Source organism: Canis lupus, chromosome 8 (assembly GCF_011100685.1).
Source record: "Canis lupus familiaris isolate Mischka breed German Shepherd chromosome 8, alternate assembly UU_Cfam_GSD_1.0, whole genome shotgun sequence".
Taxonomy (NCBI): Eukaryota; Metazoa; Chordata; class Mammalia; order Carnivora; family Canidae; genus Canis; species Canis lupus.
Genome location: NC_049229.1, coordinates 130,484 through 157,006, shown reverse-complemented (window position 1 = coordinate 157,006; position 26,523 = coordinate 130,484). Strand labels below are relative to the sequence as shown.

Genomic DNA, 26,523 nt, shown 5'->3' with positions numbered 1-26,523 from the left:
ACTTGTGGTGAACATAGCATAAAAATGACATTTTTAATCACTATGTTGTACACTTGAAACTAATGTGACAATGTCTGTCAGCTATACTCGGGTTTTTAAAATGCTACAATATAAAGGCCTTGAACACAAGTCATTTCAAGATGTGGGAGTAGATGACTTAAGGATGTAGGAGCAAAGCTTTTGGGTGAGGGGATGTATACCTTTGTAATTTTGATAGATATTGCCAAATTGTTCTCCTAAGAAATTGGATCAATTTTCACTCCTGCCAGCAATTATGAAAGGGTCTATTTCACACAGTCTTGCAAATAATGCTTTATTACACTTTTTGAAGCTTGCCAGTTTGAGAGATGAAAAGTATTTCATTGGTAGTTTTAATTTTTAATTGTCATATTATGAGTACAGTGGAGCATTATGTCAAATATAGAAGAACTATTTGTCTTTCTTCTGTAAACTATCTTTTCATGTCCCTTTTCATTGGGGTGATAGGTCTTTTTAAAATTTATTAACAGTAGTTTTCATATATTAGAGAAATCCATTCTTTGTGTGATGCACATGACTTTTGGATCTAAATTTCATGTTCCTATCATTATACTAGAATAATAAAAATCATTTTTAATGATAGTATCTCCAGAACTTGCAAGTCTTTCACATTATTTATCTATTTGCATGTAATGATACTCCTTTTGTTTCTTTCCTGTAAGATTATTTCATCTCTGTAATTAATTTACAGTGTTGATGAATTTCAACTTTCAATTTTCCATATTTCTGAGCATCTTTAGAGAACCTTCTGGGATTCTAATCTTACCTCTGAGTACTCCTTCTTAGCAAAAGGCATGTTTCTTTTCTGAATTTTTTTACCCAAATATCTGGAAACAAATTAACTTCTAGACTTCTAAATTTTAGAATTTCACAGTGGCATAGATCTTTCTTTTGAATCTAAGCTATTTGGGCACCTGGATTTTTCTGGGGGTGTGTGACAGCAAGTTGTATTTCTTGAGCTTATTCCTCCACATGACAATGTCCTAACCCATGGAAATTGTCCTGCTCTAAATTTAGCTCTCCAGCATGGTGTACCTCTCCCTATTTGCTGACCCCCTGGGTCTGTCCCAGAAAGAAACTATTGCACCACTTTTTCCCATGCCTTCCTGTCTACAGATGACTTTTAGTGGATTATGGTTAGCCAAATTCAAATCCTGAAAATATAAAGAACAGATTGTAACTGACAAACTCTTTGTTTTCAAGTTATTTATGTGGCTTTTCAGCAATGACACAAAGTCCTCTTTGTCTCCGAAAAACAGAAAGAACTTCTTAACTCACCAAGTATTTAAATCTACTCAATATGATGGGTAGGCTAATGCATGAATCCTGGCCTGGCACAAAGGAAGTGCTGTGAAAAACCCATTCTCAAGCCATTTATGCTGCTCAGTTTGCCACCATGAAGGGTACTTAGGTAAAAGATTGAGAGGGATTAAAGAATGCTTAAAGGGGGATCCCTGGGTGGCGCAGCGGTTTGGCGCCTGCCTTTGGACCAGGGCGCGATCCTGGAGACCCGGGATCGAATCCCACGTCGGGCTCCCGGTGCATGGAGCCTGCTTCTCCCTCTGCCTGTGTCTCTGCCTCTCTCTCTCTCTCTCTGTGTGACTATCATAAATTAAAAAAAAGAATGCTTAAAGATTTACAGTGGGAATAATTCAAGTAGTTGGAAAATTAAATCTATAAGTAAAAGCATAAGGACCTGTGGTTTTCTAGCCTACAAAAGAGAAGTCTCCAGAGTCCTTTAATAATGTGTTTCTGGGTCATAAAATAAACATGGAAAGAATGATGCTTACATAGTCATCTGGGGACAAGGGAAAATGAACACATGAATGAGGAGGAAGAGTATAGGTTAGAAACCAGATAACACTTTGAATATGCTCTTCATTTAAAAAATACGGACGTGTTCTTTTCTCTACATATATTATACTTTAAGAAAAAGTTAAAAAATGAAACGACTGATTTTTATCTGGGTGGGATGCCTTTATAGATCAAAGAGTAGATGGTTTCATAAAGCTTAGTGATAATGAGTATGGCCTCTGCCATTGGATTTCTTGGATTAAATTCTAGCTCTACTTTCTCCTGTTTGGATGACCTTGGGCAAATCTCTCTCTTCATTTCTCTTAGGCTCATCCCTACCTTCTTTTTTTTTAAGATTTTATTCATCTATTTATGAGAGAGAGACACACACACACACACAGAGAGAGAGAGGCAGAGACATAGGCAAAGGGAGAACCAGGTTCCCTGCTGGGAGCCCCATCTAGGACTCAATCCCAGGACCCCAGGATCATGAACTGAGCCAAAGGCAGATGCCCAACCACTGAACCACCCAGTCACCCCTCATTCCTCACTTTTAAATTAGGTATAATGATAGTGTTGTTATGAGGATTATATGAGATGATGTACATGACCTAGTTAAGATTTGGTTTTGTTTTAAAAAGCAGAACATCCAAATATTAGTAATCTAAAAAAGAGACAAATTACTTTTGTCTCACGAATAATTCTCACTAGGTGCCTAGGGCTCTGACCTGGTGCTCCTGGTATGCAGGTACTGGTTTGTGTGGTTGCTGTACTTCCATATCTAAGTATCTGTCTATCCTAGCCATGTCATTGTCTGCATTCTTGCATTAAGAAGGATAAGGAAAGGCTTTTTTGAGAACACTTCCACTTCCAGGCCATTGGTCAGAATTTAGTTGCATAGTGACACCTAGCCAAGGAAGATTAGGGCACACAGTCTCTTTCCAAGTAGCTATGTACTTAGCCACAAATCATGGGTTCTCTTAATATCAATAAAGGTGAATATAGTTATTGAGGGAGCACATATATTTAGAAATAGCAGCTTCTGCTACAGAGTACAAAATGCTTAGCATAGAGTCTAGCAATAAATAAAAATTCTTATGGTTGTAATCATTGCAAACTCAGATTCATATACCCAGTATCGCATCAGCTATTTACACCTGTGTATTAAGCACCATCTCAACATTTCTAAAACTGAAGTCGTTCTATCGCTTGTTATTCCCTTTCTTCCACTGTTTCTCCTCTCAGAGGACATGGGATGCCTTGCCTAGTCTTGGCTAATGGCTTCACCACTTATCTACCTTGGAGTCTTTCTCTGCTCCCCCTTTTGCTTTGCTCATTAAATCTAATCAGTTTTGGAGACCTATCCACTCTCCTTGGGAGATGTCCCTCAGATACAGTTTCTTTTTTCTACTCTCATTATTCACTACTTTACCTTCACAACTCTTTAGAATGGCTTCGAGGGCCCTTCCTAGTCTGACTCTAATTTATTATTCAACCCAACACGCTTTTCACACTTTGTGTTAAAAAAAAAGCAAATATTTGTATTTTTCTTGTTTTAGGCAAATTTTGAACAAAATGTTTCTTTAATATAGGATTTATTTTTTAACAAAGATTGTGATAAAAAATTTGCATAAGCATTTATTTTTAAATACTGCAGTGAATGTATCAGAAGGACTTTTCCTAATGGGGCATCTCTAATATGTGTCTCAACAAGTAAAACAGTTACCCAGAAAAAAACCCAAAAAGCAAAGAACCCAAAACCATGTATATTCTTTTCATTTATTTTCTTTTCATGTACATCTCCTCTCTAAAACCTATGGACTCTCAGGAAGGTGAGAACATTTCAGAGATATCTGCTTCTGCTCCAACTTCTCCCCATACTTTGTAAAAGATTTGCACATGATCCATAAATGAATTAACCTCTTGTAATAAAAATAAACTTGCTTTGTAAGCAATTAATCCCTAGCTATTTGGTCACTGTAAGTCTTTAATCACTCTCCTTTCTGGTCTGTTAAATGTTCAGGCTCTTATCCTTCACTGTGATCCAAATTTATACAAGACTTTGAATCCAGAGTTTGGAATCTGAATTATCACGTCTGTTTTCTTTATTAACCCAAAATTCTTTAAAACAAAGTGAAAAGGCATTTCCATCAACCTAAGTAAGGAACCTTATGCAGACTCCAGCTATATATATCTAACTAGGCAAGGATAAGAGTTAGGAAATGTTACTTGTTATAAGTTTAGACTCTGGAGTTGGAAGGTTGTGATTCTAGCTCCATCACCCCCTGGTCATGTGACCTTTGGCAAGTGCCTTAGCACCGTGGTGCCTTTCTAAAAAAAAGGGTTAGATTAGTGCTGTCCTGCTCTTGGAGTTCTTGTCTTTGTTTTAAAGATTAAGTGAGTTAATATATGCCAAGCTCTTCGACCAATGCCTGGTTCATAGGAGGTACCAATAAATGGTAGGGTCTCAGGTGCTTAATCCTTGAATTCTATTGTAGGTTGCCAATGAAATACAGAATATTCACAAAACACTATCAAGTAATAATATTATTGATCCTTATATTGCAGATATGGAAATAGGCTCAGAATGGTTAGACATTTTCTTGCCTGTTTCTCAATGCTGAACTCTTTCTACATTATCAGACAGTGGAAATAAGGCTTGAATTTAATTTGAAATTCCAATGGCTGAAACTGTGGAAGGAGCCTCGGTGTCCATTGAAAAATGAATGGATAATGAAGATGTGGTTTATGTATACAATGGAATATTACTCAGCCATTAGAAATGACAAATACCCACCATTTGCTTCAACGTGGATGGAACTGGAGGGTATTATGCTGAGTGAAATAAGTCAATCGGAGAAGGACAAACTAATATGGTCTCATTCATTTGGGGAATATAAATAATAGTGAAAGGGAATAGAAGGGAAAGGAGAAGAAATGGGTAGGAAATATCAGAAAGGGAGACAGAACATAAAGACTCCTAACTCTGGGAAATGAACTAGGGGTGGTGAAAGGGGAGGAGGGTGGGGGGTGGGGGTGAATAGGTGATGGGCACTGAGGGGAGCACTTGACGGGATGAGCACTGGGTGTTATTCTGTATGTTGGCAAATAGAACACCAATAAAAAATAAATTTATTATTAAGAAAATAATTCCAATGGCTGTGTTTTTCTCAGGGGACTAAAAGAAGAAAAAAATGTCAGGTAAGGTTGAAATTGGTATCTGTCAAATTCACAAATGCTTTAACTTACTCAGGTTCCCTCCTCTCCTTCCCTCAGAATAGTCACAACCAAACTCCTATAATCCTAATTGAACTAATACTGAATTATTTCCTCTCTGAATTATAGCCAATCTTACCCCTGATAATAATAACTTAAAAATTTTCATTCTCTGATTTCTCATTCTTTGTTTTTATGCAGTACAATGTGGTTGTTGTCATTATTGAGAACCCAGGTCTACCAATAATACAAAAATTACATTTATTGTGTACCTATTATGTGTCAAAATGTGCTAAATGACTCACATAATTTCATTTAACCCACTCAACAAACAAGTAATCGTTGCCCCAGGGGGGCATTTGACAATGTCTGGAAAAAATTTTGATTGTAACAAGGAGTGGGGGATGTACTCACATCTAACGAATAGAGAGACCAGGGCTGCTGAAAAACACGAGGACAGCTCCTTACAACAAAGAGCGTCCATCAAAAGATGAATGGAGAAAGAAGATGTGGTTGATGTATACAATGGAATATTCCTCAGCCATTAGAAATGACAGGTACCCACCATTTGCTTCGACGTGGATGGAACTGGAGGGTATTATGCTGAGTGAAATAAGTCAATCGGAGAAGGACAAACATATGGTCTCATTCATTTGGGGAATATAAATAATAGTGAAAGGGAATAGAAGGGAAAGGAGAAGAAATGGGTAGGAAATATCAGAAAGGGAGACAGAACATGAAGACTCCTAACTCTGGGAAATGAACTAGGGGTGGTGGAAGGGGAGGAGGGTGGGGGGAGGGGGTGAATGGGCGACAGGCACTGTGGGGGGCACTTGACGGGATGAGCACTGGGTGTTATTCTGTATGTTGGCAAATAGAACGCCAATAAAAAATAAATTTATTATTAAAAAAATGTCAGTATTGCAGAGGTGAGGTAGGCAGTATAAAGCATTACAACCTCTGTATTTATGGTTGGAGAAAGCTCAGAGAGGTTAAATAACTTGCCCAAGGTTATGTAGACTGTAAATGAGAGAGCCAGGTATGGAATCTAGATATATTTAGCTCAAAGTCCATGTTTTCCCCACAAAGAGGCAAAGAGAATTTCAGTTTAGAGAAAGTGAAGATTAGTACACATATAATAACAACCATAAAATTACTTTAAGGTATAATTAAATGAAAATACATGATTGTTAAGTGGAGTGTTTAGCAAAAGCTTCTGACCTTGCTGTGACACCTGAAGTTATGTCTAGAAGACTCGATACAGAGAAATAAGACTAATTGTGTCAGAAAAAAACAGAATCATTTTTTCTTACACTTAATCGCTTTCTTTTTTGTTTCTGAAAGTGTGGTTTCTGGATGTTGAAGCTCTTGAAAAAAGACATGGGCAATCAGATGGAATTATTCAGGTTTCTAGGAAAGAAGATCATCAAAAAATGTTCCATCATGGCTTCACTGAAAATAGACACATTATAATGGATCCAAAATTGATACCAAGGAAGATTTGATATTATGGTGGTAAACTGCCTGAAATACTAAACAAAAAAGCCAGTACCTATAAAATAGGAAAAGCAAAGGGTCTGTTTTGCTGCCCTTTAAAATGGAAAACCTGATCATAATGTAATAGCTGAAAGGAAAATAATAGTCTAAGATGGGAAAACATCAAAAGGAGTTAATTCCAGTCATGTAAGTCCATGTATTAGTCTCCTATTGTTGCTGTAACAAATGACCACAAACATGGTAAAATAAAACAAAAATCTTTCTTATACTTTGGCAGGTTAGAAGCATGCCATGGATCTTGCTGAAATAAAATTGAGGGGTCAACAGGACTGTATTCCCTTCTGGAGTCTCCAGGGGTGAATCAATGTCTTTGCCTTTCCAGTTTCCAGAGACTGCCTACACTTTTGGCATCTTCTTCCATCTCTAAAGCCAGCAAAGTTACACCTCTCCACCTACTCTTCCTAGTCACATCTCCTCTGACTCCCTTCTGCTTTCCTCGTCTACATTTTTTTAAAGATTTTATTTATTTATTCATGACAGAGAGAGAGGCAAGCAGAGGGAGAAGCAGGCTCTGTGCAGGGAGCCCAATGTGGGACTCGATCCCGGGTCTCCAGGATCACACCCCAGGCTGAAGGCAGTATTAAACAGCTGAGCCACCGGGGCTGCCCTCCTCTTCTACTTTTAAGGACCTTGTGATTATGTCAGGCCCACCTAGTTAAGTTATGCTAATCTCCCCATCTCAGGATCCTGAACCTTAATCATATCTGCGAAGTCCCTTCCTGCTACATAAGATAACATATTCACAAGATGTGGTGCTCGTTGTGGGCATCATTCTGCTTGCCACAGCCCATGTAGTTAATATTATAAAACAGTAGACAAAGAATTTTAATTGGAGCTCTGGTAGTACATTTAAAAATTACTTCATGTTAATATATGTACATGGTTAAAGTTGTACTTACCCTACCACCTAAGTCCTTCTTTAGAAGTCGCTACTTTTACAACTTCATTTTTTTTTTTTTTTGTTATTCTGGTGGTTAACTCCATGTCTCCAATAAATCATGTATAATGCGATTTCTTGACTTATCAAATTTGACACTTCCTAGTGTCATCCTGCTATGAGTCATGAGGGTTTACCTCACACAACTCTCACACCTGTCACCACTCCTCATGGAACTTCCCAAGGAAGGGGGTATGGAGATAAATCTATCAGTGCTTTCAGACCAAAAAGTTCTCTTTCATTCTTTCCCACTTGATTAATGGTTTGGCTGCGTAGAGAATGCTAAGTTGGAAAAAAGCTTCCCACAGAACCTTAAAAATATTGCTGTACTATGTGGTGTCGCTAATAAAACAAAAAGGAATCAATGCTTTTTTTTTAAGATTTTATTTATTTATTCATGAGAGCCCACAGAGAGAGGCAGAGACACAGGCAGAGGGAGAAACAGGCTCCCTGCGGGGAGCCTGATGCTGAACTCTATCCCAGGCCTCAGAATGAGCCAAAGGCAGACACTCCACCACCAAGCCACCCAGGAATCCCAGGAATCAATGCTTCTGATTCTAATTTCTGTGTACACAATTGTCTTTCCCAGCCCTCTGTGGAAGCTTTTTAATATCTTTTAACTTTTGGAGTTTTGAAGTTTTATAATAATGTGCCCAAGTGTGGTTCTTTTTAAATTCATACCATTGGTTGCAAGTAGACCCTACCAGATTGGAGACAGGTCCTCCTTTCATCTCCGGAGAATTATCTTATTTTAATTCTTTGATAAATTGCTCTCATCTCTTTAGAATTCTTAATAACTAGACTTTATATTGATTCTCAATTTTGTTGATCTTTTCTTTAGTATTTTCTGTGTAAGGACACTAAAGTTTTACTTAAGGCTCTCTTCTGCTGTTTCCTGGATATTCTTTTTGTTTAGGGGATAATTTTGTTATTTATCTTGGTCTTTCTGTTACACTGCAACCTTCCCTCAGTTTTCTGGTAGTCATTTGTTGCCTATTTCCATTTAAAACTGAGGTAATTAAAAGGTTATGGTGTGTTCTGTATGTGAAGAGGTTTGGTGGCTAGAAGCTTTACATTATAGTTAGAGGGAAGTGAGCCAGCTGCCTTTTCTTCTAGCTAATACTAGAAGGAGAGGGGCTTTGCTTTCTGGCACCAGTGAAATGCCTAACTACAAGTCATTCTGCGTGAGAAGACAGGTGTCTATGTCTTATACAGGTCTTCATTTAATCTCGTTTTCATGTCCACTTTCTCCTGACCTTTCTTCTACCTATAGTCTCTATTCTGAAGCATCTTGATTTCTGCTGGACAAGGTGTTTCCCATATCTGCTGAAGCCTCCTTCTCTCTTATTTTGGGCTAGAGCTTTAGCACAAGAGGTATTCTTTCTCAATTTCCATATTCCAGAAATATGTTAAAGTACTTGTTTTTGTATGCTTCCACTATTTTCTTTTAGTTATTGTGTTTTTATAATTTTAGATAATCCTTATTATAATCTTATGGGGTATACAGAAGAAGAAAAGTGGAAAATAGGCTGAATCTACCATTTTGTGCTGAAATGTAACATAAAATGTTTGGTTGAGGTTGGTGGGGAAAAGCATAGGACCAGTTAGTAAAAAATTGTTAATGATTCTTGATTTTATGTGGAATGGAAAAAGGGATGAGGTTACATAGAAAGAGCATCCTAAGTGATTTGAGACATAAAATTTATGAGTGTTTTTCAGTCCTGCTATTCCTCTCATTTCCAATCATACAGAACTTTTCAAACACATCTAAGAATATAAATTCTCATTTGATGTGAATTCTTTTGCTTCTTAAGTACTTTTATTTTTCTATAGATACTTCTCAGAGTTTTGTGCAATAACCTCCAATCAGGTGTCTCAGTTACAGCTTGACTAGGGAAGGAGTACCCCTATGAGTGATATGAAATAGATTTATTGTAGGGATTAGATCGTACAAAGTGTACAAGAACCTGGAGGCACAGAAATCTTAACAGTGATGTTGGAAGATCAGAGAAAAGTTGCTAATCATCATGAAGGGAAACTGGAGAAATAATATTTTTAAGTCCCCTCTGCATATGATGGTGGGCTTGCAGTTAGTGTAGGTCAGCAGGACACATAGGAAAGGAAAATGCAAGCTGAGGTCCACAGGGACAGAGTGGAACCTGAGGAAACAAACTGGAACTCATGTGGCCAGAGGGAACTTGTTTGATGCTCACAACATCTGGATGACCTGAGATTAAAGCTGGTGCCTTTTACATGTTATTGCATGTACACCTAGATTGGTGCTCAGAAAACCCAAAGGAGGAGATCTGGTCAGAGCTGGAATCGCTGTTGATGGGCAGCTGCCATCACTGTCAGGTGGGCAAGCAGGTCAGAGACAAGGTGTATGAACTGTAGCAGTGCCTGGGGCACAATCTTAATACAGTCTACCATGATTTATCAATTGATGTTTCTGTTGGATGTCTGTGTGGACACGTGGGAGAAAGTCAGAATTTGTGGTCAGAGAGATTAACACTAGAATCTTAAGGTTTTTTAAAAAGAAAATTTCCATGGTTGATAAGATTTAGAAAAAAGAAAATTAAGAAGACTAGATTTTAGGGGACCAAGGAACTATGAACTTAAGACTTTAGGCTATTGGAGAAGTCATCCAAATGGACATGGAAGTAGTACACTATGATGATAAATATTTTGAAAAACTTGTGCCAAACCCATCTAAGTTAAGTATTGACCAATGACAGTAGATGGCTGAGAATAGGAGCTGACTAACATGTCTCAAAGGAGGAGAGGTTTGTTAGCTTTTATTAGAGGAAGATAAAGAAGAAATGATTTAAAACTAACATGAGGTGCTAAAGAATGCCACTTCTTCTCTAGTAGATAGCCTGTGATGTTTTTCTTTGAAGATATGAACTTCATGTGATTTTGGAGGAGCTATCTATTTTGGTGTTCAGCCTCACAAATTAGTGGACTTATGTCCCAGGCTGGACCAATAGAAAGTTATGGAAAGTGTTTGCATAGAAAGTAACTGGATCAAAGAATAGCTTTATTACCCAAGCTATTCAACTACAGTACTTCTGAATTGTAGATGTACTCTTCAAGATGAGGGTAAAGATGATGTGACCTTGTTATCAGCAGCCATCTTGCCCACTGCCTAGAAGATGGCCATAGAATCCTGAGAAAATTATTTTGAGCAGAGACAAGTAGAAATAATGGCTGAAAGTTGGAATAATATTTCTGATATTTGTTTGCATCTTTGAGAATACCTCTCTTCAGTTATATAGGTCCATAATTTTTTAAGGTTATGCTAGACATTAGCCTGAGTCTCTATTACTACTAACCAAAAGACTATTAACTATTAACTTATATACTCCTTCCTATACGCCATCACCATGGCCTTGGACTGTGTGAGTTATAAGAGAACAAAGAGCCTTCATTATAGGTTTGGAGAGAGAAAAGATTCTCCAGGGAAAGTGAGGTTTCAGTTAAGACTAAGAGTACAGAATGCTTGCTTACAGTGGGATTGAGTTTTGAAGGCCATGATGAAAAGGGTTCGAAGAGTGGGAAGTCTGAGAAAGAGGGTGACAGGAGAGAAAGTACTGAATAAAGGGGGACTTAATATCAATGCAAGCTCTTTGAAACAATTAACGTGCTAATATACTAACATATAAAATCATATTGCCATGGCTCTTGTGACTGTATATGTAATAAAAATATAGATCAGATTGTGTTTAAAATGCCACTTATATGAGCTATCTAAAGTAGTCAAATTCATAGGAATAGAAAGTAGGAAGGTGGCTGCCAGGACCTTAGGGAGAAAGAGATGGGGAGCTGCTATTTAATGGGTTACAGAATTTCAGTTTTGCAAGATGAAAAGGCTGTGGAGATCTGTTGTACAACACTGTAAATATACTTAATACTGCAAACTGCACACTTTAAAACAACGAAGATGGTAAATTTTATGTTACTTTAAAAAAACCCACAAGTTAAAAAAGAATTAATTAATTAGTTCAGCTAATATAACTTACAAGACACTATGAAAAGTTATGATACTGAAGCGGACCTGGAAATAAATAAAGGAATTAATCTTATATTTTAAAAAAATGTCAGAGGAAGCTACATTTTCAGAGAAAGCACAGTGTTGACTAAATACTGAGCTTTAGATAGAGTTTCTGCCTCAGAAAACTAAAATTTAAATTTGAGATGGAGACAGATCAAAGGTCAGGAAGGAGATTGGAAAGAAAATATCACAGATAATAACTAACCGTTACCTTAGTGACATAATATGGAACAGACAATTGGAAACAAAGAAGTTGGATTCACTCTAGAATTTCAATGAAGAAAAAAGGAACAAGTGGAAAACAAATAATCAAACAAAACTCAACTCCTGGTAGGAAAATACTACATAGTGTAATTGTTTTTAGGAGAGAGGCCCATAGGAAACTCTGCAATTTGGGGGTTGATATGCTGGATATGAAGAGGATCTGATTGCTAATCTTCCTCAGAGTCAGAGAATATATGTATTTTGCTTAAGCCATTAAAACAAAGTTCAAGGTATTTCCAAGTTGCTTGAGGTGGATCTTATCTTAGAGGTCTAGCTCTCTGTTTTACAAATAAAATTGTGGAAAACCTCAGTTTGTTATGATCTGATTTTGATTTTGTTCAGGTTCACAAAACTAGCAAATGGCATAGTTTAACTCCGAGTCTCTGGAGGTTATTGCGGTCACTTTCCCCAAATGTGAGTCTGGCTATCTGCCCCGCTGTATGACAGGAAATCAGTCTTTATGGGACCACTGGTCTCGCTAGCAGTGGCACCAGCCACTAAGGCGTGGCCCTTGCAGGGTCCTTGTTATCAAAAATTGCCAGTAAAAGTACAGGTAGGTTATTAAAGCTTTAAGAACCCCAGGACAAAATTAAGTAATTATCTTTTTATTTTCATATATCCATGGACTAAAAGGTGGCATATTATAAAGGAAATGGCACTATCCAAAATGATGAGTGTGGAATATCACTTCAAGAATTTAACTCAGAGGTCAGCCCGGGTGGCTCAGCAGTTTAGCGCTGTCTTCGGCCCAGGACGTGATCCTGGAGGCCCGGGATCGAGTCCCACGTCGGGCTCCCTGTGTGGAGCCTGCTTCTCCCTCTGCCTGTGTCTCTGCCTCTCTCTCTCTCTCTCTGTGTCTCTAATGAATGAATAAATGAAATCTTGACAAAAAAAGAATTTAACTCAGAGATCCTCAAAAATGTGTGTCCCAAATTCACCTAGTTCTAAATATCTTCTAACCCTATATGTTATTTCAATTTTTGGAAAATACACCAGATACTACTGAACTGCCAGCTTAGAAGCAGGCATAAGACATGTTGAATGATAATATAGTCTTTCAACTTGATGTTCACTTTCTTTTTACAAATGGGAAACCAAAGAATTTTCCCCAACATCTTGTCTTCTCTTGTCTTTCTTGACTCCTCTACCTTCTCCTAAGAATCCAAGGTGCTCAAGTTTTAGTTGAAGAAGCAAAACCATTCCATTGTCTCTGAATTAACCTAATAGATAGGATGACCTTGTAATTTATAGCTTAAAATGGGACATTTTGAGGGACATGGGGGCCCTATTGAAATTAGATTGTGATGACTAGCATAAATAGGGGCTGTCCTGGACAAATGGAATATACGGTCACTCTATTTATGCAACAAGATGAGGTTTTAGTCTCTTCCTGAGAGCATCTTCTCAGATCAAGCTTAACCATCTGTAAGCATATGAAACGTGGATGGAACTGGAGGGTATTATGCTGAGTGAAGTAAGTCAATCGGAGAAGGACAAACAGTGTATGTTCTCATTCATTTGAGGAATGTAAATAATAGTGAAAGGGAATATAAGGGAAAGGAGAAGAAATGTGTGGAAATATCAGAAAGGGAGACAGAACATGAAGACTCCTAACTGTGGGAAACCAACTAGGGGTGGTGGAAAGGGAGGAGGGCAGGGGGTGGGGGTGAGTGGGTGACGGGCACTGAGGGGGACACTTGACGGGATGAGCACTGGGTGTTATTCTGTATGTTGGTAAATTGAACACCAATGGAAAATTAATTTATTAAAAAAAAAAGCATAGTGGGTAGTGAAAAGGAATATAAGGGAAGGGAGAAGAAATGTGTGGGAAATATCAGAAAGGGAGACAGAACATAAAGACTCCTAACTCTGGGAAATGAACTAGGGGTGGTGGAAGGGGAGGAGGGCGGGGGGTGGGGGTGAGTGGGTGACGGGCACTGAGGGGGACACTTGACGGGATGAGCACTGGGTGTTATTCTGTATGTTGGCAAAGTGAACACCAATAAAAAATAAATTTATTATTTAAAAAAAAAGAAAAAATAAATAAAAATAAAAAAAAGAAACAAAATATAATGAAGTTCAGAATTCTCAAAGCTAGAATACTCAAATATTTGGCACTGGGTCTGTGAACTGAGTTGTGAATTTTTCAGCACCACCATTGCTTCAAAGAGAGCTAGATAAAATTAAAATGAAGATGATTAGTTAAGGTTGTTCAATGTTTGTTTCTGATAAGCATTCACATGTTTGCTTATTAAATATTGTTACTGTAGTTTTTTAAAGATGTATTTATTTGAGAGAGAGCATGGTTGAGGTGGGAAGGGTAGAGGCAGAGGGAGACTTAGGCAGACTCTGCGCTGAGTGCAGAGCCGGAAGCAGGGCTAGATCTCATGACCTTGAGACTATGATCTGAGCTGAAACCAAGAGTCAGATGCTCAACGGACCATGCCACCCAGGCACCCTTGTTACTGTATTTTTGTACAGCAAATAGGGAAATAATTTAGAAACAGGGTTAATTATAAGTAAGCAAGTAATATTTCTGATTAGATATGGATTCATATCAGAAAAACTACAAATGCTTACTGAAACTGATGCTTATTTTATTTACCTAAAAATTCAGATATTCAAGTATATTAAAAATAAGATTATTCAAATATTATTCAAAATTAGACTACATCAGAATGATCCTTGGGAGTGATAATTTAGAACTTATCTTTTGCTTATGAACCTACAGATGGAATAATATAGGTTCTGTTGATAATTCCTAAATTTAAATCTTGTTGAATAGGAAACCAAATATTTTCAAGTTTCTGTAGTATATTTTCAGTCCACTACGGAGCCAGAAATATAACAATATTTCATGTGACATTTTCATTTAAAGCATCTTTGAGTGGTATGTGGAGAAGGAAGCCTTACCAAGTTAAGAAAAAATGCCATTTACTTTTGATTTTATTTTATTTTGTAGGTGTACCAAAAATTTTTTAAAGTCTTTTATATTTAGTATAAAATTACAGCAACACCTTGCCAGTAACCAAAACCTTCTGGGCCAGAGCTCTGAATTGTAATTAGGTGATAAAGGCTTTTAAGTTCTCTAGACAATTTTTACAAAATCTCTGCACTAAATCCATGTCCTTTACAGTTACTATTCTACAGAACTGAGCTTATCGACTTTTCATCTTGTGTGTGTGTGTGTGTGAAAGTATTAAAAAATTTATCTATTTTCTCTGTGAATAGAATATTGAGAACAAAAAACTCAAAGGAAGCAAGAAGAGTTGATAAAAAAGGAGACAGATTTAATATGCATACATTCTTAATGAGATTGGTAGTTAATTAAGACTCCAAATCAGCAAGAAAAATTTAAATGATATCCATGAACTACTGCTTAATAAGGACAAGATGTAATTTCTTTTAGAAAGAATTCCATTAAAAAAATCAGTATACGTGCTTTAACAAGTTGTTGGTATGTAAAGTGGAAGGCTTTATTTTTTGGTAGAATTCACTGTCTTCATTCTTCTATACAGCTATCTATATACATGAAATGGTTTTATAATGTAGTATAAAATTACACATATTATATGATATATGAATATATAAAAATCTATCTTGGTATAATTTCCCCCCAGAACAAATCCTTTGGACTTGAATACCTGAGACTGAATCTGATGAGTGAGAGTATGGGGAAAAAACCAATAATCCTGGTTCTCTTAGCCCCAGGTTATAGGACTGTTTGCAGCTACTGCTTATTTGAAGTGATATGTCATGTCATTCTCTACTATAGGACTTTAGAAATGCTGATTCAATGTCATGTCCAAGTACATTTCCTTGGGAAGTTGATGAGGGTGAGTTGGGGAACAGGTGTAGTCATGTAGACGGAGTGGTAGACTAGCTTACAAGGTATTTAGGAGACTGATGATTCATCTAGGTTTCAGTTATTAAGAAATACAATACATTCTCCAGAAACAAAGAAAATAAGGAAACTGTTTCATGAGAAGTATCATATTCCTATACTATCCTTCCTGCTTGTCCTTCTCATCAGTGTATTATTAAAATTAAGTTGTTAAATACATTCATCTTTGGGACCATGAAGAGAAGAAGACAATACTATAATAACTTCATCCTGGGGCTAACATTACCAGGATTCTTTACTCCACACCAAACACATTCCTATTGACAAATTTCTTTTCCCATTCAAATTATGAATGAATCATTGAGTTGTTGGTATAACCTCTGAATCATTTTGCTAGTGTGAAAATATGCTGTTCAGAGTTGTTTACATTCTTTCCTTTCATTTCTTTTGGAGATATAAGCAAGTTGGATCAGGCTAGGGGAATCTGTGGCCAGCAATCCATTTCTCCATGCTGAAGCTAAGTGCCTTTTACCAGGACCACTCCTTGACAATACTGCTATTGAGATTTTATCAACAGATCCACTTGGCCAGTGCTTGTGGCTAATGAATACCATTTGCATACAAGATGGAATATTTTACCTTCTTTCTGGTATGTCAAGCCCTGGGGACCTGTGTATACCATAAGCACCAGGCTTTAGTCTCTGGTGAGGAGATCATGGTAATTCATTGACCTACCAAAGTTCTTAGCACTTCTTTTAGATCTTAAGTCACAGTGTTAGTGTTACCTGGTGAAAAACAAGGAGATTCTTACCATCACTTTCCTTGTATCTTCAGGACACATAAAAAGAGAGGAGTAGGAGGTGAGAGGTGGGGGTGGAAAGAGGTTGAAAATACACAAAACAACACATTCTTCTCTCATCTGAATCTTAATATGGTGGAGATGGAGTGATCTTAGAGACTGGTTGGAAGTGTTTTCAAATACCAAAGTCGCAACTTAAGTCTTTCAAAAAATAAAGTACTGCTTTGCAGATTTATTTGTTTGTTTTTGGTAAGGCAGAGGGTATTACTGCCCTCAAATATACTGCCCTCAAATATAACTTCTCACTTTCATTTCACTACCATTCTTCAGTAGGAGAAAGAAAGGCACATATAGTTAGTATGCTGGGAATTTCATATGCCTGGTCTTATCCATGCCACAGCCCATAAGTGCCTTACTGTTTCATAATTCTGTCTGAGATGCTCTTCACCCCTTGCCTGCCTGGAAAAAGAAAGCTGCTTATTCTTCAAAGCAAAGCTCCAACATCACTACCTTTCTACCAGCAGCTCGCCTCCCCCAACCAAGCAGAACTTCGCTCTCCCTTCTCAGCTCTTTATGGCACCAGATGCTGCCAGTATGATGCTTATCACCTTGTACTTCAGTTGGTTATATGCAAATCTCTCCCTCCTCCAAGAGAATGAGCTCTTCAAAGGCAAAAACTGTTTTCTTTGCTGATGTATCTCCAGAGCCTCACAAACTATTTCTCTAGTGCCTGGTAATGCCCAATAGATGCTAGTGTGACAACCAGTACTGGTGCCTGCTCTGATATTCTTAACTCTACACCAGGTTATTTCTGAAATAGAAACCAACTAACCAATCCACAAAACAAAAACATAATTGCTAGCTTTATTACTTTTCTAATCTGTATTCTTTACTTAACTTGAGCATGGTTTTGTGAGTGGGTTTATAGAAAGGGGTTGGGGCAAGACAGGGTAGGGCACGTTTCTGAATTTATTTTCTGAGCAACTGCTTCTTAGACTTCAGTATGAGTCACTTAAGTCACAGAAATCTACATCTTGAATACATTGTGAAACTTTTTATTTTTATTTTTATTTATTTATGATAGTTACACACACAGAGAGAGAGAGAGGCAGAGACACAGGCAGAGGGAGAAGCAGGCTCCATGCACCGGGAGCCCGACGTGGGATTCGATCCCAGGTCTCCAGGATTGCGCCCTGGGCCAAAAGCAGGCGCCAAACCCGCTGCGCCACCCAGGGATCCCCATTGTGAAACTTTTAAAAGCTAAAAAAATATAGGAGTTTCAGATGAAAGGTGTGAGCTGTTGGGAAATTGAATTGTATTGAATAATACACCTTGAAGTTGTTGTACTTTTTTCAAAACCCTCACTAAAAGGATCCAAAGGAACTTCTCTCTGTCCTTGTATAAAGCCATCTTTCTGTTTCTTCTCCTTTTCCTCCCACCTTCCTTCTCCTGCTTTTCTTTTTCCCCATCCTTCATCTCGTCTCTGTTTTATATGCTCTCTTTCTCTCCTTTTTTTGTTCCTAGAAGTTTATTTTTAAGAAGCTGGCAATGGTGATCGCAAGTTGGCAAATCAAATGAGAGGAAGATTATGGAGAAATCAGCGCAATCTACGCTATGACTATATGAGGAAAATATTTCTTACTTGGTTTTATTTTTCTGAGTTTCAAAATGCATTTCTTTGTTTTTGTCTAGGTGATATTGTCACATAGACCAAAATCCAAAACCAGAGAAGGGAGTATAGAGAAAAATCTTCCTCCCACATCTACCCTTTAGCTATTCAGTTTCCTCTGGTCAGAAAGGCAAGATCAAGTTTCCTCTGTGTCTTTCCAAAGATATTTTCTGCCTATGCATATAAACACTCACTCATACACTCACACACATATATTCTTTTTCTCTTATTTTACATACATGGAAGCACATATTTTGCACCTTAATTTTTCTGCATGTTGGTTATTTTTTTTTGATGGCTGTAAGGCATTCCATCATGTGAATATATTCTAATGCATTTAGCTAGTTGCTTATTTTAAGATATTATTTATTTATTTATTTATTTATTTATTTATTTATTTATTTGAGAGAGAGAGCATGAGTGTGGAGCCCAATGTAGGGCTTGATCCCATGACCCCCAGATTATGACCTGAGCCGAAACCAAGAGTTGGACACTTAACACACTGAGCCACCTAGGTGCCCCCAGCTAGTTACTTATTGATGGACATTTAGGTTATTTCTAATATCATGTTGTTACAAGTTATGCTAATAAATTACCTTGTCCATATGCTATTTCACGCATGTTCAGGTATTTCCATATTCAAAGATAAAGAACTTTTGATCAAAAGAAATGTATGTTAATAATTTTCATAGATGCCAAAGTGCCCTCTTCTCTCCCTATCTTACAGTAGACTTTTAAACTTTTTGATAACTCCTACTCTGACTCATGGGGTTTCTATAAAGCATAATTATTTTTTATTAAATATTCCATTACCTAATTCTTAAGATAAAAAGCATTTGCTTTTAGTGCTTTTATAATGTTTAAATTTTAATAAAGTAATCAAATGAAAGAACTGAATCTATATTGGAGACCGTGTCCAAAGAACTCGTTGAAAAGTAAAAAAGATAGGATTCAACGAGTTATTTTGTTTACATAATCTTGAACCATTAATGTGAGGCTTTTGTTTTACTGACTTGGCAAACTTAACTGATCATTTAGGCTTAGACTGAAGTTCTTAATTTCACAGTAGTCCAAAAAAATATCATTTTATATCTATTTATTTTCACAGTTATTTTCTATTTAATTCAATAAATATTAATTATCTAAAATGTGTTAGACAAGATTGGGAGATTCAGGACAAATATGACGGTCTGCCAATTCAGGGGTTCACAGTTTAATAAGTGACATTGAAATAGACTTCCAAAACTTACTGTAGTCAGGAAATACTGAAAGCACTTGCTTGTAATTTTAAAAATGGCTATTAAGGAAACCACTGTTATAAGGAGGTGAAAAAAAAATCTCAACCAGAAAATCATCTCCATTTCAATTGACCAATTGATAAGTATTCATAATTCTCTTCCTGGTGCTGAGGCAAATTGCATCACCTCTTGCCACAGAGCAACATGAAATAAAAGCTATAAAATGCTTCACCCCTTTTGACCTGGTAATTGCTATAATTAGGCAATTTTTTTATAGTTTGGAAATAGTTTGTCAATCTAGCCCAGTCAATGCAATTATCTACCTTTAAAGGACAAAACAACCAATTGAAAGATCAATGTTTGCAATTTTCATGGGGTAGCCTTGCACTGACCCTGCACCATCTTATCCTTGAGTTAATATTTATTGTATGATTAGATTATAAACAAAATCATGAACACTTGAAATTTACATATTACACAACAGAAATTGTATGATGTTGGTCTACTTAATGAAGTTTTTGTGAAATTCCTGTTTCTTGATTAAGCAACATTAGATCTTATGCAATGAACAATTTGTTCCATCTTGCTTGGTAACAGTTTTGTTCCCTGATTATGTTTTAAGTAGAAATTACAATCTGTTTAATTATTGTTGTCTGCCATTGTTAATGTTGTGCAACTTTGATCTTAGTACTGTGATCTAATAGGGCCAGTTCAGCCTTATTTCAAAACTCATGCATTGAACAAATACTAATTAGCACTTATTATATGCCAAAATGATACCTGGATATTAAGATAATAGCTGGGTTTTAGGATGTAGAACTTTTGGCATGGCAGAGAAGACAAAATAAACAGCTGGATGAATAAGATAATTACAAATTTGGATAACTATTTTGAAGCCAACAGCTAAGAGATGAGAAAGTACCTGAAGTAACCAGTAACAGTCAGAGAAGGCCTCTGAGGAGTTCACAGTTGACCATGGACCACAAGTTCGAGAATGAATGGGTTCTACAATTTTGGGAAGAGTAGTCTAGGCAGAGATAATAAATGTTAAGCCAAGAAAGAGAGCTTGACCTTTTCTGGGAGAAAGATGACAGTACATGACTTTTCTGGAAACACTCAACTAGTTAGTGCTAGAAGACATAGGGCTCACTTTGTGTAACATCATCAAACATATCTGATAGAAGGTAGAAGAGATTCATCATTCACCCCTTCATTTATTTAATATGTTCCACTGGAAATACAAAAATCAAAACAGCAAAACCACTGCCTTGACATCTGATATTTTCAGGAGTTAAATTACCTTTTAATAAGTTTATATTCTTACCGTTTTCTTCATATTGAAATATTCACTTTTTGAAGTATAAAGCACATGATGAAATCTTTACATTTTGCATAATATTACTTCTGGGTACAAAGAAGATTCCAATTGCTAATAGGTCATAAAAAGATTAATATGAAAAAATTTAAAGATTAATATGTAAATTGGACATCACTCTACAAATTATGCTTTTCTTAGCCCCAGCTGAACCAGAGGTGGACATCTCATCCATGATGGGCCAGGCAGACTATCACATGATGAATGGAACCTAAACTGAAAGATTCAGTAGAGGGGGTGAGAGCCTTTGCATGCCAAAGCCACAAACCACGTAAAATTTAGGTAGAACCATATAGAGCACAGAGAGCCAGTCTGAAGAAAGTGGCAAGAAAATGTGGCAAAAATGCAAAGAAGCAGCACTAAGACCATGTGCCTCATTGAGAAATAGAGTTGTGTGCTTCCAGATTTTCCAAACTTCATGTGTAGGATTGCTGTAAGATTGACAGAAAAGGTCAATAAAAGGTCCTGCCATGGACCATTTAAAGTATGTGGGGTCCACATATTACAAACTCACACAAGGAAAATTACGTCACTAGAGAACTCAAGGGCACTTCTAAAATTCAGTAGCCAATACTCCACATTGGCACAGCAAGACCCTAAATTCTGAACATTCATTCTTGTGACTAACACAACTAATGCTTCAGTCCTAATAGAAATGCTTCTCTGTATCCTCTGCCCTGTGTCTTTGAAAACAAAAGCAGTGGTACCAGTTGTTGTGTCTCTTTGATGTCAGAGACAGGCATTGCTTCAAAATGCAGGGCATCCTGGGGCAGGTAGAGGCTTTTGAGTAAGAGAAAGACTGGCTTACCTGTCAAATGTTTGTCTAAACCAGCATGAGTGCAATAGGATTGTTGCACAAGAAAATGTCATTTACAATAGTGCAGGATGTATATTTTTTTGGTTTTTTCGAATGTTCCAATTTGTGACTCCAGAGGAATTCACAAATTAGCATAGTATTAGAATAGTTGTACATGGTGGAAAAGGATCATTTTATAATATTAAACAATTCGTATCATTTATAAATGTATATAAATGTGTTGTAACATACATAATACTATTTTTTATATAACTGAGAGGTTCTAGATATTGTAAAAAGAGTTGATGAAATATAAATTTTATGGATTGATATGAAACTAGTATATTTTGTAGTATTTTTGTGGAGTAATAATTTTCATATGCAATCTTAAATTTTAAGTTATGGGATATAAAATCCTTGGTTCACTTCTGAGTTATTGACACTTCCTGTTGCCACTGCCTCATAAGAACAATGGTTGTCCAAGTTGAAACAAACATATTATTTAAGAACCACAGTGACTCAAGTGTGGTTTGTCTAATTAAGCATTACCATCGATAAAACATATTAAGTGAATATTTAATAATAATAATAAAAAACAAAACTGCTGATTATGTTGTCATAAAGTTGACAACATAATCAGCAGTTTTGCTGGAACAAAAGCAAGAATTAATTTTTTAGAGTAAATGTTATTTATTGTTTATATACATTTTAGTAGTCATCCAAACATCTGCTGACCAGCAATAAACCCAGATATGTATAATAATAATTAAATTCATTTATATGTGATATCTTGCTAACTTTCAGTCATAATAGACCATAGGTTTACATTTTAAAAGTTATCAGGTTTTGTCGACTAGAAAGAGCAAATATATCTTACTTAACAAATATATTAGTATTTTGACTTACCACTTTTAAATATTTGCTCATATGGTGTATAAGTCTTCATTGTACTCTTGTGCCATGTGCTACAGATATCAGGGTGGGCCTGCTTCTGACCAAGTTTTACTTTTTTCTGGTTGAGATCCCTGTTGTGTCATTTCTATGAGAATCTTTTGTATCCTTTTAACAACACTGCAAGTTTTTGACTTGGGCTAGTTTGAGTAGGTTTCGGTTTTTTTGCACGAGAGTTCTATCTAAGCAATCACAGAGGCCCATTTCATTTCTCATGGAGGTGAAAATAAATTGGTTCTCACATGAATAAAAATCATAATCTGATCTTTATTTAATTTGATCTTATCAAATTATGATCTTTATCTTGAGCCTTTTTAAGAAATCAGGACTTTTGAAAAAGACCAATGATTCTGCCAAATTTATTAGTACATGTACTTCAGTTTCTCTGGATATTTGGATTGATTTTAAGTGTACTATAGAAATGAAACAGGCAAAAAAATAACAATTTTATTTTGAATTAAGCTCCATTATTTTATTTTTTATTTTCTTAAAGATTTTATTTATTTATTCATGAGAGACAGACAGAGAGAGAGGCAGAGACATAGGCAGAGGGAGAAGCAGGCTCCATGCAGGGATCCTGGAACTCCAGGATCCTGCCCTGAGCCCAAGGCAGACGCTCAACCGCTGAGCCACCCAGGCACCCCAAGCTCCATTATTTTAATAGAGAAAACAGCTTGATGTATTATAAAATATATTAAAGAGCAAAATGACATTAATGGTATTTGACTTCAGACAGAAAACTAAACAATAATAGAGAAGAACTTTGTGTAAAATATAACACTATTTGAAAAGAAATCTAAAACAAGAAAAGAAATCTAACTCTGTTTTATTTTGTTTGTTTGGGGGGATCCCTGGGTGGCGCAGCGGTTTGGCGCCTTGCCTTTGGCCCAGAGCGCGATCCTGGAGACCCGGGATCGAATCCCACATCGGGCTCCCGGTGCATGAGCCTGCTTCTCCCTCTGCCTGTGTCTCTGCTCTCTCTCTCTCACTGTGTGCCTATCATAAAAAAAAAAAAAAAAAATTATTTGTTTGTTTGTTTTAATTTAAGCACAAATTTCAAAGTGAAAATCCAAGAGAAACATTTCTTCTATTTATTTCCTGGTTAAAACCAAATTGTTCCATGTTTGGAAAATGTTCTCTAATTTAGAGTCAGAGAATTCTTAGATCTGAAAAGATCTTTATACAGTTCTCTAAGTCCACCCTGAGCTTAGAATGCTATACTGATTGGCCAATGTTACCCAGACCATAAAGGGAAACTTAAAATAGTTTGTATTTGGATTATTAAGTATACTCTTTGTACTTTGGTTAAATTAAAAAAAAATAAGTGATTATTAGAGAGAAGAAAGAGGGTTAATGACCAATTTTAGAATCCATTTCTGCTCTTGTTACTCATGAGGGCACTGCTGTGATATTGAGAAGGGAAAGTTTAAAGAAAGGAAAGATACATGGCATTAAATTTAGATTTAAATATATTTTGATTCCACCTAGTTCTGTGCATTCATTCAGATGTGATGCCGATATTCAGATCCTGTCATTTGGTGCCTGAATGCATGGAGAGCTAATCTTGGTATGAAAAGGGGTAGAATTGTTGACGTTTTATGAAGATTTTTTTTTTGTAGAGTCACTATTTCAACTCCTTTCTTTTCCCTTCCTCCTCAATGGAGTTAACCATTTTAATGAACTATTTTATTACTTCCTTCCTTCTAAGGTGAATCCTTGCTCTTATATTCTGAAACCCCTCCTTGTGTAACTTTTCAGGGACCTCTCTTTTTACATACTTTCTGCTTATCTCTCTCTAGAAGGTCTTTCCCATCAATATTTAAATGTCTTTATATTTCTCCCATCATTAAACGTAAGCAAGCAATCAACCTCCTCTATCTCACCAAATGGATATTCCCTTCCCTTCTTCTCAGGGCCATGCTAACCACTTGCTCATGCTCCATTCATTCCTTAATGAATTTCATCTCAGCTTGACACTCCCTGACTCACCTAACTCTTACTCCTTATCCCAAATTCCTTCACAGAAATTGCTCTCTAATGAATTACCACTGGCTGCCTACCTGCTAAATCCCAAGGATATTTTCAGTCCTTACCTGTCTTGGTCTCTAGTGTTTCCTAGAGTGTTACATCTAGGAAAAATCTTCTACGTCATCTCCTCTAGCCCCCTCCAATCAATCATACAAAAACTGGAGATATGAGTCAAGGCATCCTCCTTCCTCATCACTCTCAGCAGTGCTTCTATAGTGAAGGGAAATAAATGAAATGTCATGTTGCCAAAAGACTTCACTATTCATCTGCCCATCTCTCTACCAGGAGAAATAAGTGAAAATTCATGATAGTGAAAGTGAAATGCTTTCAACAGGAGGTCAGGGAGAAAATGACTTTGGTCTGCCTGTCTAATGAGTCTCATTTATGAACTTTATGGGAGCTAGGTTTTTTTTTAAAAGTGTGTAATTCTATAATTTTGAAATTAATTTATTTTTACAAAGAAGAATAGATATTAAAGAATCAAGAAAGATCTTGGGATCTGGAGAGTGGCTGGCGGGGGTGGGTGGTGCTGAGCAGGCAGCCGTGGACACCAGGTCTGTTCTCAGAGTGATGGGCCTTGGAGACTGAGCTGATTGGAGGAGGCTGATTGGAGGCTTATTCATCTATAATCACAAGGGGGAGGTGCTCCTCTCCCAGGTCTACCGAGATGACAGGGAGGAATGCAGTGGATGCTTTCGGGTCAATGTTATCCACACCCGGCAGCAGGTATGCAGCCCCATCACCAACATCGCTCGCACCAGTTTCTTCCATGTTAAGCGGTCCAACATCTGGTTGGCAGCTGTCACCAAGCAGAATGTCAATGCTGCCATGGTCTTTGAATTCCTCTATAAGATGTGTGACGTAATGGCTGCCTACTTTGGCAAGATCAGCGAGGAGAATATCAAGAACAATTTTGGGCTCATATATGAGCTGCTGGATGAGATCCTGGACTTTGGCTATCCACAGAATTCAGAGACAGGAGCACTGAAAATCTTCATCACTCAGCAGGGTATCAAGAGCCAGCATCAGACAAAGAAGAGCAATCCCAGATCACCAGCCAGGTGACTGGGCAGATTGGTTGGCAGTGGGAGGGCATCAAGTATCGCCGGAATGAGCTCTTCTTGGATGTGCTGGAAAGTGTGAACCTCCTCATGTCCCCACAGGGGCAGGTGCTAAGTGCCCATGTGTCAGACCGGGTGGTGATAAAGAGCTACCTGAGTGGCATGCCTGAATGCAAGTTTGGGATGAATGACAAGATTGTCATTGAGAAGCAAGGCAAAGGCACAGCTGATGAAACAAGCAAGAACGGAAAGCAATCAATTGCCATCGATGACTGCACCTTCCACCAGTGTGTGCGACTCAGAAAGTTTGACTCTGAACGCAGCATCAGCTTCATCCCACCAGATGGAGAGTTTGAGCTAATGAGGTATCGCACCACCAAGGACATCATCCTTCCTTTCCGGGTGATCCCAGTAGTGCGAGAACTGGGACGCACCAAGCTGGAGGTCAAGGTGGTCATCAAATCCAATTTCAAACCCTCTTTACTGGCTCAGAAGATTGAGGTGAGGATCCCAACTCTACTGAATACAAGCGGGGTACAGGTGATGTGCATGAAGGGGAAGGCCAAGTGCAAGGCCAGAGAGAACGCCATCGTGTGGAAGATAAAGCGCGTGGCAGGCTTGAAGGAATCGCAGATCAACGCAGAGATTGAACTTCTGCCCGCCAATGACAAGAAGAAATGGGCTCGACCCCCCATTTCCATGAACTTTGAGGTGCCATTCGCACCCTCTGGCCTCAAGGTGCGCTACTTGAAGGTGTTTGAACCGAAGCTGAACTACAGCGACCATGATGTCATCAAATGGGTGCACTACATTGGCCACGGTGGCATTTATGAGACCCGCTGCTAGCTGCCTAGTAGCAGCCAGCCTGCTTCCCTACCCGCCCTTTTCCACAGGTCTGGGTGCC

At 37.5% G+C, this 26,523-nt stretch overlaps 1 protein-coding gene across 1 annotated transcript; it reads left to right on the top strand.

The window, feature by feature from the left end:
- Nucleotides 1-70: 70 nt before the first annotated feature.
- LOC119876474 (AP-2 complex subunit mu-like) lies at nt 71-26,490 on the top strand. The gene is given in 3 exon segments (XM_038544068.1): nt 71-165; nt 25,161-25,584; nt 25,587-26,490. Coding segments are annotated over 3 exon segments (1,398 nt in total). The 3' UTR covers nt 26,466-26,490.
- The last annotated feature ends 33 nt before the right edge of the window (nt 26,491-26,523 follow it).